The 16,076-nt window shown below is 55.0% G+C and overlaps 2 protein-coding genes across 2 annotated transcripts in view; both read left to right on the plus strand.

Annotated features, from left to right (window-relative positions):
- Positions 1-1,912, plus strand: part of SEC13 (SEC13 homolog, nuclear pore and COPII component) — a 35,436-nt gene extending 33,524 nt beyond the window's left edge. The window contains exon 9 of the mRNA XM_055413601.2: positions 1,476-1,912. Within this exon, the coding sequence (XP_055269576.1) occupies positions 1,476-1,589 (114 nt within the window). The 3' untranslated portion in view covers positions 1,590-1,912. The remainder of the gene's footprint in view (positions 1-1,475) is intronic.
- Positions 1,913-12,081: 10,169 nt separating this feature from the next.
- On the plus strand, positions 12,082-16,076 carry GHRL (ghrelin and obestatin prepropeptide). The gene is made up of 4 exons (XM_055413316.2): positions 12,082-12,191; positions 12,388-12,501; positions 15,362-15,470; positions 15,952-16,076. Exons 1-4 carry the CDS (start codon positions 12,084-12,086, stop codon positions 15,969-15,971), a joined length of 351 nt encoding a protein of 116 aa, XP_055269291.1. The 5' UTR covers positions 12,082-12,083; the 3' UTR covers positions 15,972-16,076.

Below are 16,076 nucleotides of genomic sequence, written 5' to 3' on the forward strand. Positions count from 1 at the left end.
TAAGGTCTTTTTGATGATCTGTTTGTCTGTGTGAATCCCATCCTCCTGATTTACCCGCCCAGGATACTCTTGAGATTGGTTTTTTCACACTGTGTTACGATTGCCTTTTCATTAATTTCAAGGGACTCTCCCTGAATTTCTTATTTCTTTTCTCCTCTAATTATGGATTAGAACATGTATTTCTGTGCTATATCTGATAACATTTGGGTTCAATTCTAGCACTCACTACTTCAGATTGTACCCGGGAGCCTCTCAACATAGTGATATTCACAGATAGTACTTTCTGTTAAACCTTTTTTCTGCTGAGGCAGTTCCTTGTGGCAGTTTTAGAGCATCTGGATCGCACTGCCTCCTGGTCCTCCCCCAGCTCACCCTGAAACGTGCCACGCCCCTGTCCTGACAGTGCATCACACAGGGCCCACAGGATGCTTGGCTCTCCCTTCGGTGAGCTTCTGAGCAAGTGTGCACGTCTTGGTGAGTGAGGCTACTCGCTTTTTTTCTACAGAGTGCCAGTGTAGTTTGTCTGTTTGGGTGGTCGGACGTGGGTCCTGGCCTGGGAAGCAGCTCCAAGGTTTCTTACCTACCAATCGTGTCCAGCTCTTTGTGAATCCATGGACTGTAGCCTGCCACACTCCTCTGACTGTGGGATTTTCCAGGCAAGAATACTGGAGCGGGTTGCCATTTCCTTCTCCAGGGGATTTCCTTACCCAGGGATAGAAGTTGCATCTCCTGCATTGCAGGCAGACTCTTTAGCAACTGAGCCATCAGGCAAGTAGTGCTGTAAGGCTCTAATGACTTGTGGTCTCATCTCTAGCCCTCAGTGTGCCCCCGTTCCCTGTAGGAACAGACTCCGGCCTAAGCGCTGCAGGTGCAAACTCCTACTCCAAGATCTGGGTGCTGGCCATGGCTGCTCCTTACCCCGCACAGTTAGTGTCTCAGCATCAGAGCCTCAGAGTCAGCCGCGATCTCTGTGGAGCCAAACCAGAGTAGCGGATCTGCAAAGTGGTGAATTCTTTGCCAGCAGAAGGCCCTCTTCTCACTCCAGTGCAGAGCCTCAGGAGAAGCCTCTCAGTGTGTACCCTGCCAGCCCTGGCAAGGGGCCCTGGGCTAAACACTGGTCATACCTCTCACCTTCTCATGGAGTTTCTCAGTCTTTGCTGTAGGGGCGCTTCAGCCTCAGTGCTGTGGCGAATGATTTGTTCAGGCATGTCACGTCCATGAACAGTTCTGTTCTTCATCTGAGGGAAGCCAGGAGCAGCTGGAGTCATCCTCGTCTTGACATCACTCTCCCCACCCCTGTGTGTGTATTTGTTCATGTGTATGTTCCTTTACTTACCTTGGTTCCTCCACTGAAACCACCAAAATTAAGTGCTCAATTTACCCCTTGACGGTGAGCTGTGGTCTCTGATGGAGGTGGAGTGTGCGCCCCTCCTGAAGATGTGCCTCCTCCAGTGGGTGCTGTGTTCTGCTTGCAGGTGACGCTGTGGAAGGAGTCGGTCGACGGGCAGTGGGTGTGCATCAGTGACGTCAACAAGGGCCAGGGATCCGTGTCCACGTCTGTCACGGAGGGACAGCAGAATGAGCAGTGAGCATACAGGGTGCCTGCTTCTCCACCTGCTGCAGATCCTGGGCCAGCAGCCCAGACGGCGGAGAGGAAAAAGGCCCCACTCCCGCGCCATCCCCTTTGGGGGAGTCACACAGACAACAGGATTGTCATCTGCCTTAACATGATCTGATATGGTTTGTAACTTACCGTCCAGCTGCACACACACTTGTTGTGAGGGAAAAACTACGAAAAGATCTGAAGGTTGTTATTTTAAGATATTTTGGTCATTTTTACGTACCTTTTATGTTCAGGTGTCATTTGTGGGGTTTGTTTCCAGAGTAATTAAATAAACACATATTGCTTATAACTCTCCCTGCACTTTCCTAAGCCACCTAAAACCAAGCTCCTTTCATGGTAGTTGTCCTAGAAGAGCAGAGATGCAGACCAGGTCCCTGGGGGCCTGGCCGAGCCTCACACACTCCTGTCAGGCACTGTCCCCGGACTTGAGTTCTGCTGAAGGCACCCTGCAGAGCTCTGTAATAGAGAGCCATGCACTGGACCTTCAGGGCTGCAGCTGTCTCCCCTGCACTGTACTCACCCTGAGCATACACCCTGTGTTCGGGACGGGCAGAGGGCCTTACTCAGCCTAACGGGGAGCATCTCAAAGCAGCAGTGACCGACTGGAATGAGCGTTCACACCACTCACTGCGATGACTGAGATCTCTGCAGGCAGCGTGGTGCGCCTCTGGAGGCAGAAAATCTGGAACAACCACGGAGGCAATCAGCAGGAAGGTGAGAAACTGCCTTGTGCCATGTACAGCCTGTAACTAATAAAAATCAGGGGAAGAAAAAACCCTGAGCATGAAGATGGTCTCTGTCCTAGGCTGCTGTAAGGTTTTGGCATAAATGTTCCTCCCCTGGAGTAGAATTCTGGTGCCTCCTTACTTCCACACTGGGCCTCAATTTAACCCAGGAGGCCTACCCTGAACGCTAATCTCAGGCAAAAGGACCCAAGAGATACTGCATTAATGGGAGAAAAGTGCTTGAAACTTCATACGGCCTCCACAGGCTCCCTGCAGCCCCTTAGCTTCAAGCCCCCTAACTTCCAAAGGACAAGATTGCAGTTTTGCAGGGGTGTCTGAATATCTGCAAGTCAGCAGTGAAGCAGGAGGAAGAACAGGACACAGGCCTTTGGGGTTTGTGCTTCCATGTTTCACAGACATTGGCAACCCAAAGCCCCCATTTTCCAAAGGCTCTGGTCTCCCCACTGACCTGGGTTGGGCATAGAAGTGTGATGCCACCTTGTAGCCAATTCCTGTTCTTCCAACATACAAACTGGTGCTTCAAGTTACTGTATAATCATAGGGCTGCGGGGCCTTAAATAAGGAACACTTAACAAAATCAATCCTGACTATTCATTGGAAGGACTGATGCTGAAGCTGAAATTCCAATACTTTGGCCACCTGATGCAAAGAACTGACTCCCTGGAAAAGACCCTGATGCTGGGAAAGATTGAGGGCAGGAGGAGAAGGGGACGACAGAGGATGAGCTGGTTGGATGGCATCACAGACTCGATGGACATGAATTTGAGCAAGGTCTGGGAGTTGGTGATGGACAGGGAGGCCTGGCGTGCTGCAGTCCATAAGGTCGCAAAGAGACAGGACTGAGCGACTGAACTGACTGACCGTAAAACATCCTGGTGGAGGTCAGCGAGTAAAACTTCAAAACCCATAAACAAGGGGACTTTCAACAAGCCCTATTCAAAAGGAAATTTTCCTCAAAGTATTTACAAGGAACAAACAAGGCACATTAAATGCTGCACGAGATCCCTCAAACTGAGAGACAGGACTGTCAAAACTACACCCTGCACCGCCTGCCATGAGTCAGAGTGTCCAGCACAAAAGTCTGCCAACAGTAAATGCTGCAGATTGAGGACAGAGGGAGCCCTCCGTGCTGACGCTGGCACTGCACAGGCACGGGCCACTCTGGAAAAGGATACTCAGGCTTCTGAAAGGAAATCACAGCTCCATGTGAGCACAGTACATGCTGCTGGACATAAAGTAAAAAGCAACTGGAAATTGAAATGGCCCGGTTATCAAAATGCTTGCTGCAGGAATATGAACAACCTCAAGATTGAGAATCAAACCAAATGACCAGGACCACTAGGATGCTGAAAAAAATCCACCTGGGACATGCAGGCACTAGACTACTGAAATAGCCATGAAATAAAGAAGCAAACAATACCTTTGACGCAGCAAGGACGGACCAGGAGATCTCTGAACTCGGGGAACTAAGGTAGACAGCAGCCATAGGATTTGGTGTAGGGATGTCACCTCAGCCCACCTAGAAATGAACCCTCTGAGAAAACAGAAACAAACCTGGAGTCCCGAAAGCAAAATGTGTGTGTCGCAGGGGCAGGAGCTGGGGAAAAGACTGTAAAGGAACACTGGGGAACGAGCAGTTCACACTGCTACAGAAAAATCGACCCTCCATCAACAGCACATGCAGCCTACCCAGCACTGTGTGAGAGCCTCCAAGGGAAAAGAACCCAAATCAGCTGTGCAGACGCGCACAGCGAGCAGTGGTGCTGCCCGCCCACATCATGCACGTGAAGGGGGCCGGTTCTGTCTTTATACACCTGAAACGTTGAAGCATCTTTCAAACTATCACATTCCCCACAGCCTGGGTCCCCTGGCACGTGTGCCATGCTTAAGCAGCCTTGGTCCCCAAGGCCAGAGCCACCTGAGCTCAGGCTGCTGTAATGTTTTGGCATAAATGTTCCTTGGACTTTGAGAGCCTCACTTCCCAACTGGGCCGCAATCTGAGACCCAGGCAGCCTACCCCGAATGTTAATCTCGAGTGAAAGGACCCAAGAGACACCGCACTATTGGGGAGAAAAGCACTACAAGCTTTTCATATGGCCTGCACAGGCTCTGGTGGTGGGGTCTCACATGCAGCCCCTTACCTTCAAGCCCCCTAACTTCCAAAGGACAGGAATGCAGCATAGCAGTTTCCCAGGGCTTTCTGAGTATCTGCGGGTCAAGGGTGAAACAGGAGGAGGAATTGAGACACAGCATGTTCCACACGTTCGCCACCCAAAGCCTGCACTTTCCTAAGGCGCTGGTCTCGCCACTGACCTGGGTTGGGCATGGAAAAGTAGTGCCACCTTGTGGCCATTTCCTGTTATTACAACATACAAACTGGTGCTTCAAGGCACTGCATAATCAAAGGGCTGTGGGGCCGTAAAGAAGAACACTTACCTAGAAACACCCTGGCACAGGTAAGTGAGTAAAACTTCAAAAACCACAAACGGGGACTTTCAACAAGCCCTATTCAAAAGGAAATCGTCCTCAAATATTTACAAGGAACAAACAAGGCACATTAAATGCTGCACGAGATCCCTCAAACTGAGAGACGGGACCATCAAAACTACACCCTGCACCATCTGCCATGAGTCAGAGTGTCCAGCACAAAAGTCTGCCAACAGTAAATGCTGCAGATTGAGGACAGAGGGAGCCCTCCGTGCTGACGCTGGCACTGCACACAGGCACGGGCCACTCTGGAAAAGAGTACTCAGGCTTCTGAAAGGGAAATCACAGCTCCATGTGATTGGAGTACACAGTCCCAGATAAAGTAATGGGAAACTAGGGACTGAAATGACACGGGCATCAAAACGCATGCTGCAGGAGTATGTACAGTACTCAAGATGGGGAACTGAAGCAAACAACCGGGACCACGTGCACGCCAAAAAAATCTCCCGGGAACGTGTGTGCCGTAGTAATGACTCAGCTGTGAGACGGAGAGGACAGTGCCTTTGATGGCGACAGGACGGACCTAGAGATCTCGGACTCGGGGAACTTACGGAAGGGCTGCAGCCAATGGATTTGGTGTAGTGGTGTCATCTCAAACAAGAGAAATGAACCCTCTGAGAAACAGTCTTAGAGTCCTGGAAACAAAATGTCTGTGCAGTAGGGGCAAAAGCTGGGGGGTAAGGTACGCGCAGTTCACACTACTACAAAAAATAGCGACCCCCCATCACTGTACAGCACAGGCGGTCCACCCAGCACTCTCTCAGAGCCTCCGTGGGAAGAGTCCACGAAAGGAGAGCTGTGGAGGGTGTACAGCTGAACAGTGGTGCTGCCCGCCTACATCCTGCACGACGAGATCAGTTCTGTCCTTATACACTTGTGTCTGTTATATCCCCACAGCCTGGGTCCCCTGGCTCGGTGTCCCAGGTCTAGGCAGGCTTGGTTCCCTAGCCTAGACTCTCCTGGATCCAAGCGTGCTGCAGAGGTTCTGGCAGAAATGATCCCCCTTGTGCCCTAGTGCCTCCCACTTCTGGTTCGGTCTTCTGTCTTAGACCCACATGCCCACTCTTTAATCCCAGCCTCAAGGACCCCAAAGGTCGGTGATCATCCACGAGAAGTAGTTTCAAAGTGAAATGGCCTCTGCATTCTCTGGTGTAGGCTTCCTACCTACATTCTCTAAGCTTAGAGTCATCCTCTTTATTAAGAACAACCCCTTAGCATAGTAGTTTATTTGGGTTCAGATACATCTGGACATGTTTATGGTGAGGAAAAACTTCAAAATATGTGAAACAAAAACTCACAGAAGTGAAGAGAAGTCTTTTCCAGTTCTAGCTGGTGATCTCAATGCTCGTCCTTTAGCAGCAGAACACGTAGACCCCTGAAACAGTCAAGTGATGGGATACTGTCAGTCAGTCTGACCTAACTGGCACTCGTAGAACATCCTTTCCAACAACACTTAACACACACTCAAGTGCATCTAAAGCACTCATCAAACAACTGTCTTGCTGTCCAGCTCTGTGAAAGCTTTCCTTCCAAGGAGCATTTTTTCATTTCATGACTGAAGTCACCATCAGAAGTGATTTTTGGAGCCCAAGAAAATAAAATCTTTCACTGCTTCCACTTTTCCCTTCTACTTGCCATGAAACAAAATTGTTGAAGCCGAAGTCATAGTTCTTTGGCCACCTGATGGAAAGAGCTGACTCACTGGGAAAGGCCCGGATGCTGGTAGAGACCGAAACCAAAAATAGGAGGGGCGCAGAGGACGAGATGGTCAGAGCGTCAGTGAGCCAGTGGGCGTGAGTGTGAGAGACTCCAGGAGACTGGAGGGCGGGGACGCCTGGACACAGCTGGGCAACAGGACAGTGACAGTGAAAGGGGCCGCGGCCGGCCGAGAAAGGGTGTCTCCTGTGAGGGCACGGACTGAAGCCTGAAGTCACGTCACTGCTGAGAAAGTGTGTCACCTGTAAAAGGCACGGACTGAAGCCTAAAGTCACGTGACTGCTGAGATTTGCTCTTAGCGTGTTCCCCTCAAATGAAAAACAGTATGAGGGATGAGTACGCGAAAGAAACGCTAATGTATGTTGAAACTGATGCCGTCGCTTGGAGACTCACGGAATGACTCTCTCTGCTTTCTTTGTGTGTGTGAAATTTTCTAGAAGAATAAGGTCAAATATATCTGGAGAGAGAGTTTAGCTTACACAGGTTTTGCTGGAAAACTTTTGGCCAAGTTTTCCATTGGAAATATGACTTTGTAATCAGAAAGGAAGTTCCTGAGACCCTTGTGAAAATACAGATTCTCAGCCCCACAGCAGACTTACTCGATCAGAGTCAGAAGATGAAGCATAGGGAAATCAGCTTTCTTACGGCCTCCCCATGAATCCACCGCACCGCAGCACAAGTCTGCACCCAGCAGTTGCGATCAGGTGACCCCACGGGCCTCACCGAGGTCCCACGGCTCTTACCGACCCCTAGACTAAGGCTGTGCTACCTGCAGCTCCGAGAGCCATTTCAGCACAGTGGTGGAGCGGGTGTCGAGCGAGATAGTTCGGAGGGGCCGGTATCCAGTGAGGAACGGGATACAAGGAAAGGAAATTCTACCTGGACACAGCAGCACGAGGGCAAGGGCCATTGACAGACCTTCCCAGGGTGAGAGACCTGGGCGTGTGTGAAGGCTGAGGGCGGAAGCTGCTGGCCAGACTGAAGACAGAAGACTAGAATCTGGGGCTCCAGCCCCACGATGGCAGAAGAACAGGGACGCCCCAGTGGGAAAGGAGCGATGAGAGAGCACTTGGCTAAGGTGATGAAAGTGTTAAGAGCAACGCCCATGGTGTCTCCAGTTCTTAAATGACTACTAAGCTGTTCCTGTTAAGTGCCCATCTCGTTTCTATAAAGGAAAAAAAAAGGTTTCATATGATTATCATGTTAGAAACGGTAATTTTATTCTTAAATAAATCTTCATTTTAGAAGATTAATCATGAGTTCCTGGTGCCCACATATTTTTATCAAGCACCCTGTACCTCAGTTTTTAAAAAAATGTCCACTTATGTAAACATACCATTTTCTTAGATGATTTTACTATTCTTGAGGGAAGTTTTTGTTGATATATTTGAACATTGAATTTTTCCTATCATGTTGCATTCTGCTGCCCTTGGCAAAATGTACAGCAGATTTTCATGAAAAGTGAAAGCCACTCAGTCGTGTCCGACTCTTTGCAATCCCATGGACTATACAGTCCATGGAATTCTCCAGGCCAGAATACTGGAGTGGGCAGCCTTTCCCTTCTGCAGGGGATCTTCCCAACCCAGGGATTCAACCCTGGTCTCCCGCATTGCAGGTGGATTCTTTACCAGCTAAGCCACAAGGGAAGCCCAAGAATACTGGAGTGGGTAGCCTATCCCTTCTTCAGCAGATCTTCCTGACCCAAAAATCAAACCAGGGTCTCCTGCATTGCAGGCGAATTTTCTATCAACCAAGCTATTGGGGAATCCTGTAGATTTTCAATCATCGTCTATTTTTTGTCATGCAGATGTATCTTCTGTTTTTTTAAATGCATTTATTTTACAGCTGTGACTTTACTATGGACTTTAAAGAAATAGAAATAAAAAATGAAAAAAAGCGTGACACCCACGTTGATCTAGTACTCACCCCATGCAGCAGCTGGGAGCCACGGGTCCCTACTAAGCACTGGAAGTGCAGCAGGCCTGAACTGAAACGCGCTGCAGAAATACAATACCCACCAGACTGTGAGGATTTATAAAAAGAAAACTAGTGCCAAACATGGAAATCATTTTTCATATTGATTGCACGCCAAATTGATAGTGTTTTGGATACATTAAAGTGTATTATTAAAATTGATTTTACCTCTTTCTTTCTGCATTCTTTAATGTGACTTCTAAGGAATTTTTCATCGCATGGCTGGCATGATACTTCTATTTCAGAAGCCAGAAGGAGAGAAGCAGCCGGACCAAAGAGCCATATCTCACAAAATAAAACCTGTTTCTATAACCCGAAACTCTGCCTCGGTCATACCAAGGTTGGGCTACATTGATGAAGAAAGTGCCTAATGAGCCAACTAATTATTGGGACGGACAGATGGACAGTGGACCGTGTACACAGTTTGTTCTCAGACACCGTTTACACGTGGCAGTTACTTCGGTGACGGTGACGCTGTGTCCCTGTCCGTTCACGAGGCCGGGCCCTCGAGGCTGTGCGGTGGGAAGGAAAGCACCACCCAGCGGGCAAGGACCGCTCTGAGGAGCAGACAGACGGGTGAAGGCTGGCCTCAGCGTTATCCGCACTCCGACGGAAATCATGAGCTGGGGAAGGCCAGTCCTTGCCCGGAGACACAGTCCTCCTCCAGAGAACTCTGGGGTCGGGCTGCGTGTGTCCCCTCTCAGTCCGCGCCCCCTTCCACAGCTGGGGGTGGGCGGTGGGGTACTTTCCAGGTACCGCCTCCCTGTCCCTCAACAGCTCCGAGGTCCCTCAGCCCTCCCGTCCCCTGGGCTCTGGGGGATGTGCCTGGGGTGGTTTCCCACCCACAGGCCTCCTCTGCACTTTCCTGTTTCCAGGACCAGAGGGCGAGGGAACCAGGGAGCAAGGGTGTTCTGCTTGCTCACGGGGGCTGTTATCTAAAGTCAACACCCGCAGCTCCATCTCCACGGAGGAGGGAGGCCTCATGTCGCAGCAGGGGCCTGGTCACCATAGATGCTTTGGGTTGTTGTTTTTGCTGGGGTTGGCGAGGAGAGGCTCTGAAAAAGCTGCTGGCCGTCTCAAACATCTCCCCACCCCACTCCACCTTCAGCCCTTCGGCTCCCAAGGTCAGGAGCCCTACGCTCAGGGGTCCCACAAGGGGAATGCCTCCAGGGGACACGCTTACCCTCTCCTGGGACTGATGGAGCCTCCTGGTGGAAAGAAGTCTTCCAGCAGAAGGTACTTAGTCCCCACACTGCACTGTGGGGCTCAGTCCAGCCCCTCCCAGGTCCCCCGTCCCTACAGTCTCCACAAGGTCCATCTCCCTGAGGTCCATCTACATCAGGCCAGCATCTGACGGCCAGAGGTCTGCTGGCGACCCCAGCCCCTTCCTGACTGGGAGCCCGGCTGGCAGCCCACAAGGTTACTGAGGGCGGCGTGGCTTTGGGGAAAGGGTGGCCCCTTTAAACAGTTTTTCTCCCCATGAGACAAGTGGTGAAGCCTCCCAAGTCTTAAAGGTCAATCGGTCACTCCACTGCTCACAAGCCTTCAAAGTCTTCCCTCCTCCAGATGAAAGCCCAGATGCCTGGTTCCAGGAGCTTCCCAAGGGTGCTCATCCTCACCCCACCCCTGCCACCATCCTCTAAGTACCCCACCTTCTCACCGGGGGGCTCCACACAGTCCACACCCGCGCCTGCCACTCACCTCTGCTCCGGCCCTCTGCCTGCAGCAGGGCCTCCCTTCACAGCCCAGCCCCACTGCTTCAGCCCCGATGGGGGTGGCCTTTCCACCCTCCCGAGCGTGGCCAGAAGTGAGTTCCTCCTCTGAGACGCTAGAATGTCTACGCAGACAACACACCGAGCTCAGGAGTCACCGCCTGGGCACCCGGTGGGACAAAGGGCTCCTGGCAGGTTAGGAATCCCCCGTGGGGTTGAGCAGCTCATCATCGGGGAACATGTGACGTGGCCGAGGCTGGCCAAGGTACGAGGAACAGCTACTGTGTGACACTTGACAGTTTACGAAGGATGTCACATCCGTCACCTCGGTCCATCCTCGAGGTGGGCACATCCCGCAGAGCCCAGGCGAGTTGGGGAAGGAAGGGAGGGCTGAGGGACCTCAGAGCTGTTGAGGGACGGGGAGGTGGCTGCCGAGCCACTCTGAGAGGCAGCCCTGTGCAGGGGACGCTCAGTGACCTCACTGAGGCAAGCGTGCGTGTGGTCACCCGTGGCAGCACCGGGTCCCGGCTCTCCCGCCCCCGGGGCCACTCTGCTGCCTCTCAGGGCCTGGCCGGCGGAGGAGAAACAAACCCACTTGTCAAGAAAGACCACGCAGAGCGGAGCCATCACCCCCTTCCTCCCAGAGGCGAGGACGGGCCTTCAGCCCCTGCTGGAGACGGTCCCTGCCCTGCTCCTCCAGTTTCCTCACCTGAAAAACGGGGCTTCCCTCCAGGGGCCTGAGAATGCCAGGAGGCAGGCTCTCTCACGGGCTCGAGGCCATGGAGCCAGAGCGGCGTCGCTCATGAGGCCTGAGGCAGCACGAGCCCCCGAGTTCGAGCGACGAGGCCTAGTTCATCACTGATTCCCTGGACGTGAACTGGGGCAAACTCCAGGAGAGGATGAGGGATGGGGACACCTGGCGGTCTGCAGTCCGTGGGGTCGCAGAGAGTCGGACACGACCTGGCAACTGCACAACAGCAGCCGACCCGGTTCTACCCCGGGAGGAGGAGGGGAGCAGAAAGGCCAGCGGGCCATGGCCGCCGAGCAGCAATGCCGGGCTGGCCCCCGGGAGCACTCTCCTTCCTCCCCCGCAAGCCGAGGCGGGCGCGCCTGGGCACAGAAGGGGCAGGTGGCCCCACGGGGCCGCCCCAGCCAACCCAGCCATCTCTCAGGGCATTTGACCTCTGCTGTTGATGTCTCCCTGGTGGGTGATGTGAGCATTTTTAGTTCACAAGGAATGGCACTCAGCCCCCGGATGCCAGGCTGCCCTGAGAGACGGCTGCTAGTTTCAGACAAACACAAGCTGCCCTATATAAGGACCAGACGGCCTCCAGGCACCACCTCCGCCCGAACCCCAGGTAGGCACTCCGAGGATGCTCGTGTGCGGGGGGTCTGTTTATGGGTCTAACTCCTGGCAACGGCCGCACACCCGCAGGCCCATCTGAACACGGGGAGGTCGCAGGGCCCCAGGCCGCCCAGCTGCTCCCAGCTGGACTTGGGAGTGGCCCCGGTACCCCCGTGTCTCCTGGGACCTGGCCGGTTCGCCGTCCTCACCCCTCCTCCGGAAACTTGGCGCAAGGTTCTCAGGGCGGGGGACGAAGGATGTGGACAGCCCCACTGCCAAGCGTCTGGCCCCAAGAGAACAGCCTTGGGAAGGAGCCCACACGCTCCTACCTGGGGAGGCGGGCAGGTGGCGCTCCTGGGGGAGAGCTGCTCCAGACAGCAGTCACCCCGGGGGCCCAGCTCGGAGCCCCACCACCATCTCTCTGCCCAGCCCAGAGACCCTCTCTCCTCCAGGTCCGTCTGCCTCCAGCCAGGGAAGCCATGCCCGCCCCGCGGACCATCTGCAGCCTGCTGCTGCTCAGCATGCTCTGGCTGGACTTGGCCATGGCGGGCTCCAGCTTTCTGAGCCCCGAACATGAGAGACTGCAGGTGAGGTCGCCCCAGGGGCCCCGCGTCCTGAATGCCGCGCCGTGTGAGCGGGCAGCAGCTCACCCTCCCTGACCTTCAGCCTTCTCCCCGAGCCCGAAGGAGGGTTCTGGGTCTGATTGTGGGGCCACACCTCTCTCTGCCTCTCGGAGGAGAGGGGGATTCAGGGCCTAAGGGGAGCACCTCCTCTTTCCTGCAGAGAAAGGAACCTAAGAAGCCATCGGGCAGGCTGAAGCCCCGGGCCCTGGAAGGCCGGCTTGACCCGGAGGTGGGAGGTCAGGCGGAAGGTGCAGAGGACGAGCTGGAAATCCGGGTGGGTCCCTCTGCAGTAGGGGGGGTGGGGAGGGCAGGGGAGGACGGCCACCCACAGACACCCACTTAGCAGCTACTCAAGGGACATCAGACAGCAGGACCACAGCAGACTCCACACCCCTGGCTCTGCTAGGTCTTTGCCATCAACAGGCAAATGTCTAAGGAAATTTGCTGCAACAGGATGAGCCCCAGCAGAGGGGAGGGGGCATGCCAGCAAGTATTCACAGACACCCCGGAAGGAGGAGCTGCTCAGAGACTGCAGGTGTCTCCCCGCAGAAAACCTTCCGATGGGTTCAGGGCCCTCTTGGACCTGACCTCACCCTATCTTGGCAGGGCAGCACCCTGGACGGGTGAACCCCACCTGCAGGCCAAGATGGAGCCCGGCAGGCTTGCTTGGGCTCAGGAATCAGGGCAAGGGCGCCGTTTGGAGAGAACGGCAGGACCACGAGAGACAGGGCGTGAAGGCGTTTTAAGGGCTCCCCGCCAGGTGACCTTCCTGCCGGGGCGCCTGGCCGCCGTCCCGGGAAAGGACTGACAAGGTTTTAGGTGGAGATGGGCATCTCCGTGCAGGGTGACCAGAGTCCCCCGAGGTGCCCAGTCACCACTGAGCTGCTGCGCCCCCTCGGCCTCACTTTCCACGGCTCCGCCCTCCTGCACGCGAGCGTGCTCAGTCGCTTCAGTCGTGTCCAACTCCTTGTGACCCCATGGACTGCAGCCCACCAGGCTCCCCTGCCCATGGGATTCTCCAGGCAAGAATACTGGAGTGGGTTGTCATGCCCTCCTTCAGGAGATCTTCCCGACCCAGGGATCAAACCTGTGTCTCTTACATCACTTGCATTGCCAGGTGGGTTCTTTACCACTAGCATCACCTGGGAAGCCCTTCTACCCTCCTGCTTGGCACTGAATCTCTACAGCCACCGGTGGGGTCAGTACGGCTGGTCTCCGTGGCCTCATTTAGAGATGAGGAACAGAGGTTCAGCCAGGGGGACCCACTAGCCCGAGAGGCCATTGCCTGCAGGCGCCGAAGGGGGACCTATGGTCTGGGGGGCTCGGGTCCCCAAGCCCTCGATCTCCATTGCCGATCTGGCAGAGAAAGCAGGTGCCCGGGAAGTCTCCTCTGCCTGCCTCTGCTCTCATCAGAGGTCAAATCCCCAGCCCCCAGCCCCTGACTTTCGCCAGGCACCTCCTCCACCACATATGAGACCCCACCTGTCACATTCCTACTTGACGACGGCCTGCAGATTCTTACATTAAAACCAGGGAACTTTCCTGATGAGACTGCCAGGCCCAGTGGGGCAAAGGAAGCCCTGGGACCGCTCAGATGGGCAAGAAGTCTTGGCTGGGACTTTCCAGCTTCCACAGAGGCAACAGCAGGCCCTGCCTCAGCCGGAACCAGGAGTGTGTGATATCCAGAGGTGGGGGCCTCACCAGATGTGGGGGAGCCTGAGACGCAGGCCACAGAGCATGGGCTGTGCACCCCAAAGCCTCCAGGCCTGGGGTCCCGCCTCAGGCATCGCAGGCCCCTCCACTCCCTCCAAATGTCTTCCTAAAATGGAATCTCAGAGCGGAACACTCTATAGACCAAGTCCTGTCCCACCCTACCCGTCACCCACGGACCAGTGAGACACTGGGGCCAAGGGGGCCGTTCCTGGCCCCTCAAAGCCGCGCTGTCTTCCGTCCGACAGTTGCCTCACCCCCTGACAGGGGCCCCTCGCCCGGTTCCAGGGTGCAGGCCAGCCCGGCAGGCCCCCAACGCAGTGTCCATGGAGCCCCAAAGCCTGCTGGGGTCACCCGACCACTCGCGTCGGCCACGGGGCTGGAGGGGAAATGAATATTTACTGAAGGGAGAGAACGGAGCGGCCTCAGTTCCCCCCCAAATCAATTACGTCATCTCCACAGCTCCATCTTCATGGTGGAGGCAAGAGGGGGAGGTAAATTTTAAAAGGGGAACACACATTTTATGCGTTGTTTTCATAACACCTCGGAGCATCCCTGCTCACCTGTGAAATGGGAGGCGGAGGGAAAGGCGCTCAGCCCGGGCCTGAGCAGGGTGAGGGCTGCACCCCTGCCGGGGGCAGAGGGACCAGGGGCTCCTTTCGGCCCCAAGAGCCCTTCGTGGACTCACCCAGGAGCTCTGTCACCAACACGGCCAGGAACTGGATGAGCGGAGGCGGACATGGCCTCTGCTCCCCCGGACAGAAACAACGATGCAGCCTCAGAGTTCCTTCCTGGTCGCCCAAATCTTTGAGCTTCAGCAAGTCGTCTCATAGGCTGCTGAGAAACTGGGAGCCTATCGTGGGGTGATCCCCCTGTAGGAGGGAAGAGACGGAGGCACAGAAAGAACAGACTTGGCTCAGAGCATCGTTCGAGGGAGGTCACCATCCCATCTGGTCCAACACGGAACAGGGACGGGCCTGTGCAGTCGAGAAGAACAGCTCCTGGGAAGGGCGGGAGGGGCGCAGAGACCGTCCCCCGAGCCAGGGCTGCGTCCACCAGGGAGAGCCCCGGCCCCACACCACGCTGCCAGGGCCTGTAACTCCATCGCTGGCCATCCCGCTTGACGTCTTCCGAAGCTGAAAGATGGGGGGACACCTGATCTAGGGCACCCACAGCTTTTATCAGTAACCTCCTCAGAGCCAGGTGAAGAGGGCACAGGGTGAGCCTCCTAAGGATCGTGGAGTGGTAAGGTCAGGCCCGGGATGGACGGCGAACTGGCTGAGCCACCCCTCGGGGGGCCTGTCGGACCCCAGGCCCTTCCCTCTTCCCCTCCTGAGAGCCAGGGCCTCTTCTGGTGGGGGTGCAGAGGGCGGGGTGGGAGGGTGGGGTGACCTCTGACGGTTCCTGGGTGGTCCTCCTCCTAGTTCAATGCCCCCTTTGACATTGGGATCAAGCTGTCAGGGGCTCAGTCCCTCCAGCACGGCCAGACGCTGGGGAAGTTTCTTCAGGACATCCTTTGGGAAGAAGCCGAAGGTAAGTCCTTGCCCAGCTCAGCTCAATTCCAAGCTTCGCCTGAGTCCCAGTGTGAGCCTTCCTATGAGTAACAAAACAGAGGTTTCATTCCCCACCCTGCCTCCCAAAAGAGCTTCCAATTCCTCTTTGCCAAAGAGCCATCACCCAGTACCCGTGGGGGACTGGGTCCAGGGCCCCAGCTTTAGGGGACAGGCCGAAGTGCACGGTCCAGCTCGGGGGCCAGTCCTTTCGCCATTACAACACATCTCCCCTGTCCCTGAGGAAGGAAAGCCAAACTGGATGGCAACAGAAGGGCGGCGGGCACAGCAGAGGTTGTTTTGGTGGTTCCTCCTTTTTTGCCTGCACTGTACGGCATGCGGATCTTAAGTGCCCAACCAGGGATCAAACCCGTGTCCCCTGTACTGGAAGCATGGCGTCTGAACCAGTGGACCTCCAGGGAAGTCCCGGACACAGCTCTCTGACTTGACCTCTTGCATTTCAGAAACCCTGGCGGACGAGTGACCGGCCCTGGGACCAACCACCTGTCCGTTCTCCACCCTCAGAAGCTCTCACCTGGCTTCCAGGACACTTCCGAGACCACGTGCTGCTCTGAGGGGTGCTAGCCTA

The sequence above is a fragment of the Moschus berezovskii genome, chromosome 24, assembly GCF_049115385.1.
Source record: "Moschus berezovskii isolate FMDL1 chromosome 24, NW_MosBer_1.0, whole genome shotgun sequence".
Classification (NCBI taxonomy): domain Eukaryota; kingdom Metazoa; phylum Chordata; class Mammalia; order Artiodactyla; family Moschidae; genus Moschus; species Moschus berezovskii.

Bases quoted from the DNA above. Each gene is read 5' to 3' on its own strand.
- GHRL (XM_055413316.2), top strand. From the start codon at position 12,084: ATGCCCGCCCCGCGGACCATCTGCAGCCTGCTGCTGCTCAGCATGCTC. The intron at 12,192-12,387 runs GTGAGGTCGCCC...TCTTTCCTGCAG, and splicing joins CCGAACATGAGAGACTGCAG to AGAAAGGAACCTAAGAAGCC. The intron at 12,502-15,361 runs GTGGGTCCCTCT...TCCTCCTCCTAG, and splicing joins AGGACGAGCTGGAAATCCGG to TTCAATGCCCCCTTTGACAT.